The 2729-nt window shown below is 29.3% G+C and overlaps 2 protein-coding genes across 2 annotated transcripts; one reads left to right on the plus strand and one right to left on the minus strand.

Moving 5' to 3' along the window:
- Window positions 1-471: 471 nt before the first annotated feature.
- LOAG_19064 (hypothetical protein) lies at window positions 472-771 on the minus strand (the record flags this gene model as incomplete). Its single annotated transcript, XM_020451720.1, has 1 exon — window positions 472-771. A coding segment is annotated over one exon (300 nt), but the record flags the coding sequence as incomplete, so codon positions are not given.
- Window positions 772-841: 70 nt separating this feature from the next.
- Window positions 842-1775, plus strand: LOAG_14357 (hypothetical protein; the record flags this gene model as incomplete). The annotated part of the gene is made up of 3 exons (XM_003149854.1): window positions 842-989; window positions 1287-1385; window positions 1687-1775. 3 exons carry the CDS (start codon window positions 842-844, stop codon window positions 1773-1775), a joined length of 336 nt encoding a protein of 111 aa, XP_003149902.1.
- Between the last annotated feature and the right edge of the window lie 954 nt (window positions 1776-2729).

The raw sequence follows: 2729 nt of genomic DNA on the forward strand, positions 1-2729 counted from the left end.
AATCTTTTGTTGAGATCAATAAGCTAACCCCGAGCAAATCTGCGATATTTGGCATACTATTGATGTTTTGATTTTATACTGCACTTTTTACGATAATTATTCTTTATATATTATTCTAGTTTTTCCTAAAATAATTGATTTTATAGTTTTTTAACTTTTTATATAAACAAATAAAACTAAGCACGAAGCATAAATAATCCTAAAAGAGACCATCCTGAGATTCTTCTTTTTTTTGATATCTTCCTATCATCTATGCGGAATTTTCAATTTTTTATTGTTTGAAATTGAAATCTTTGCAGAAAAATTTTCCAACTAACCGAAAGAAAAATAAAATTTAAAACTTAAAAAACATATATAGAAAAATACATAAAAGTGTTTATAGCGTGTGAACAAACCAATTCAAGCAATTAAAAGATTGAAAGATCATTTCCATGAATTAGGCAAGAAAAATAAATCCGCGGCAGTGGATACTGTTTCACCAGTCATTCGAAAGGCAGATGTCCCAAACGGGACAACTGATGCATCACGCACTACCGACACATCTCGTAGTATAATTGCCCATTCCGTCGAATCTATTTGTAACGTTGAACCATCACGTGAAACAATTATTGGCCGTAACATCGGACCATCACGCGAAACAATTATTAACCGTATTGTAGAACCATCACGTGAAACAATTATCAGCCGTAGCGTTGAACCCATCGAATTGCGTGTTATTAACGTTTCCAGTAACAGTGAATCGGTACGTAATGCTGACCTTTCTCGTAACATAGTTACTCCAAAAAATATGAATCATTCCCAGAACTCTGAGATAATGCATAATAGTACGACAGACATCCAAATGCCAAATACATCATATAGCACAATTGGTGACGTTTCGCGACACCCGGATGTACCGAGTGTGGTAGATCCATTTCGTATGAATGATTTATCACGAGATATGGAGATTTCACGAAATGCAGAAATGGTCTGCAATACCGATGTGTCCGGTAATATAGAAGAAACGACGAGTTAACAGGAAAAAGCACTGATATCACTCGTGGGAAATGTAATCACTAATATTATCTGTTATCATTTCATGTATATATTTGTTAATATTATTATCGTGCTTATTTTATATTCATAAATGCACACAGACATTTTTGACGTTTTAATTTTTATCATTGGTCGAAATTCATAACATGGAATAAAGAATGAAATCCAATATATATAAAAAATATTTCAAATTTCCTATGCAAATTTGTTATAATGTGAGAGTAACTGATGGAATTATAAATTAATTACAGCACTTCTGAATGTTCAAAAATTGCCACCAGAAAAGACAAATCAATTACAACGACTTCGAGCATCTCAATCACTTCTGATGAATACTGACGATATTAAAGGTTGCTAATTGTTTTATCTAACTTCTGACAATAACTTTAAATCAAACGTTTCGAAAGAGTATGGTAAACGAAAGTAATAAATATGAATGAAAAGAAAAAATTGTCATGGAAGAGTTTTTAAGTGCGGAATGAATTTGAATTGGAATCAAATACTGAAGAATTCATTTGTAATAGTAACAGTTTTCGAATCAATAATTTTTATGTAATATTGCTGTTAATATTATCGTTAAATCTAAATTAAACCTTAAAATTGAATATTTTCCAACATAGTTAATTATAATTATATCCTGCTTTATTTCAGCCATGAAAGTTGAATTACCCGAAAAAATAGAAGTGAAAAAGTTGAGTGATGGAGCGATCGGACAACAACTTACATCATTAAATCAATAAATAACATATCCAAATTTTTTAAGTTTCGATTTTTAAAGCAAAACCTGCATGTTTATTTTTTCTTAAATTGAGTAATATGAGGATGTTCATCAATCGTTGATAAGTAAATCGTATCATGGTCAATTTATCCTGAAATTTAATTAATTAATCTTTGATACAGTTAAATTACTTGTCCATAGTTAACAAGGGCGAATGGAAAACAAAAGCAATTACTTGATCGGTCATTATCATTAGTTGATCGATTATTAAACAATTGCTTAATCGATCATTTATGAAAATCGTTTAAATTAAATGGTAGATATTGATTACATCTTATGATTTCATTCAACATTCTTCAGTTGCACCAAAGATAAAAACAAGAAATGGAAATTTAACTGAACGAATTTTGCCGGTTTTTTTTTCATTTCAACTTTTCTAAGTTGTTAATTTTGTTACAGACGTTTAAAAATATTAATAGATGAGAATGAAAAAGTAAACAAGCGTGAACAGCAACTTTTTACGACCAAAAATCAAATCCTTGCTAAAATTGATGTAATCAGTATTTTGTCATTTAGCATAACTAATTTAATCTTTCGACCAGTTATAACCACATTTGCAATTTTTTTAGCAAATAAATGATGCAAGAAGAAAAGTTAAATTTGAAAATTTCAAGCTTTAACAGTGCTCGTTGTAATTTTATTAATGCTAGCATATTTCATTACGGTAATTATTAAAGGTTGTAAAAAAACAAATTGGTGAAGCAATGGATCATTATCGTGATATAGCACGCGTTTGTCATGAGAAAATTGAAAAAGAGGAAATTCTTCAAAATGAAGTGAGTATTTATCAAATTCCCTTGCAAAAATTTGAAAGCAAAGAGTTTATCTATCAAATTTATATATCGAAACTAAAATAATACTAACAAAATCATTTATCAATTTATTGAATATAAATCAGATATTAGTAATGATTTCT

Source organism: Loa loa (assembly GCF_000183805.2).
Source record: "Loa loa unplaced genomic scaffold supercont3.1158, whole genome shotgun sequence".
Taxonomy (NCBI): Eukaryota; Metazoa; Nematoda; class Chromadorea; order Rhabditida; family Onchocercidae; genus Loa; species Loa loa.